The sequence below is a fragment of the Cucurbita moschata genome, unplaced genomic scaffold (assembly GCF_002738365.1).
Source record: "Cucurbita moschata cultivar Rifu unplaced genomic scaffold, Cmos_1.0 Cmo_Scf00062, whole genome shotgun sequence".
NCBI classification, from domain to species: domain Eukaryota; kingdom Viridiplantae; phylum Streptophyta; class Magnoliopsida; order Cucurbitales; family Cucurbitaceae; genus Cucurbita; species Cucurbita moschata.
This window is the reverse complement of record NW_019268578.1, coordinates 1,009,629-1,011,748: the sequence shown is the minus strand read 5'-3', so window position 1 is coordinate 1,011,748 and position 2,120 is coordinate 1,009,629. Positions and strand designations below refer to the sequence as shown.

The 2,120-nt window shown below is 33.5% G+C and overlaps 1 protein-coding gene across 1 annotated transcript in view; it reads left to right on the top strand.

Moving 5' to 3' along the window:
* The window catches only part of LOC111437035 (callose synthase 7-like), a 22,749-nt gene that overhangs the window by 16,596 nt on the left and 4,033 nt on the right, over window positions 1–2,120 (top strand). Inside the window, exons 29-34 of the mRNA XM_023074860.1 lie at window positions 371–480; window positions 559–678; window positions 783–851; window positions 969–1,152; window positions 1,258–1,369; window positions 1,805–1,927. Of these exons, the coding sequence (XP_022930628.1) occupies window positions 371–480; window positions 559–678; window positions 783–851; window positions 969–1,152; window positions 1,258–1,369; window positions 1,805–1,927 (718 nt within the window). The remainder of the gene's footprint in view (window positions 1–370; window positions 481–558; window positions 679–782; window positions 852–968; window positions 1,153–1,257; window positions 1,370–1,804; window positions 1,928–2,120) is intronic.

Sequence of the window (2,120 nt, the reverse complement as noted above, 5' to 3'; positions counted from 1 at the left end):
AAAAAAAAAAAAAAAAAAAAAAAAAAAAAAAAAAAAAAAAAAAAAAAAAAAAAAAAAAAGGAAGGATAAAGAGAGAACTTAATAACTTTCTGTCGTCCTTTTTTCCCTGAACAATTTTCCATTGCTATTAAGGAAAAGTTACGTTGAGGCTTTAAAAGTTGGAGTAGGTCTTGGCGGAAAAATGGTGGTTTAAGCCTCATAAAAGAGATTCTTTAATGAGCGCTTTCTCTTTTTCTCTCTTGATCACTATCTCAAGTATTTCATTTTAGCATTTTACTTGATGTTGTCTATTGAATTGCAGTTTATATTATTGTTTTTCTATATCACCTTCTGCTTTGATAACTCATTTTCTTTGCTGATTTATGATTAGTGTTTTAACTCCTTATTACAAAGAAGACGTCCTTTATTCTGACGAGGAACTCAACAAAGAAAATGAGGATGGAATATCAACTTTGTTCTATCTCCAAAAAATATATCCTGGTGAGCTTCATCCTCCTGCTTTTTCTTTTATATTTAATGCCATGGACAAAAACTTACACTTGCTTGATTGCATACTAGATGAATGGACCAACTTTCTGGAGCGAATTAGAGATCCAAAACTTGGATATGCTGAAAAGGAGAGGATGGAGTCAATACGCCATTGGGTATCCTACAGAGGGCAGACATTATCAAGAACAGGTTGAAAGAAATCCCCCATTTCTTCTCCTCTCGTTTTCTGTGTTAAAATTTATGGATCCTAACCTTAATTCTTACAACATCTATAAATCTTGATGGTTCATCAGTTCGTGGTATGATGTACTACCGTGATGCGCTTCAGCTTCAATTCTTTCTGGAATTTGCTGGGGAGAATAGTACGTTTTTTATTCTATATTTTCTGTTAGCATGAGATTCAGATTCTAAGCCTGATTCATTCCCAAACTGAGTAATTGATATACTTAACTTTGAGATTTGTCTTATTTACTTGGCAGCTGGTGGTTATCGGAACTTGGACTTGAATGATCAGGAGAGGAAAGCATTCCTTGATCGTGCACAAGCTCTGGTTGATCTAAAATTCACTTATGTTGTCTCATGCCAAATCTATGGTGCCCAGAAGAAGTCTGATGATGCTCGTGATCGGAGTTGCTATAATAATATTCTCAATCTGATGTTAACGTGAGTCAGATGTTAATATGCAGTGCTAGCCTTTACAATTTACTGCGGTCACCTAAAAGTTCAGCCTGTTTATTAGTTGATATAAATAAAATAAAAACTGTGCAGGTATCCATCTCTACGTGTTGCTTACATAGATGAAAGAGATGAGACAGTGAATGGAAAGCCCCAGAAGGTTTATTTCTCAGTTCTTGTGAAGGGAGGTGATAAATTAGATGAGGTATAGGAGAGTGGCTTCTAAATTTTACTCACCCGCTGTTATATTACGATGCAACCTCTTACTGGTTACTTCCAATTATGTATGCAATGTGCCACATTTATTTTACAATTTTGTTTTCTACCTAGGATTCTGATATAGTTCTTATAAAGAAGTTATTCCTGTTCAAGGTTAGAATTAAAAAACAAATACGTGGAGCTTTGGGCTTGATTTGACAAAGTAATTTTTTTATTATAAAATTTGAGCTATCGTATTCTTCTATTTTACTTCTTTGAACAATTCATAATGAGAATCATGTTCATCCTTCAGCCTTTATCTGTAGCCAAGTGGAAATATAGGTGTCTTGGTTATGTTTCTCATTGAAGTGTAGGAGCAGGGAGTTAATTTTTTAGAACTTTCCCTAGATGTTGCAGTTCTAATTCCCTGCCATGCATATAGGAAATCTATAGAATCAAGCTTCCAGGTCCTCCAACGGCAATCGGTGAAGGAAAACCTGAGAATCAAAATCATGCCATTATCTTCACTCGTGGACAAGCTCTGCAGACCATAGACATGAACCAGGTGATTTACCTTTCCATCTTCAGTTGAAGATAGTGTAGCATGACGCTGTTTTCAGTTCATTAGTAAAATTATTATTGTTGAAAGTTGACAGTTTGCAACTTCACAAATCTTCAAAAAAAAAAAAAAAAAAAAAAAAAAAAAAAAAAAAAAAAAAAAAAAAAAAAAAAAAAAAAAAAAAAAAAAAAAAAAAAAA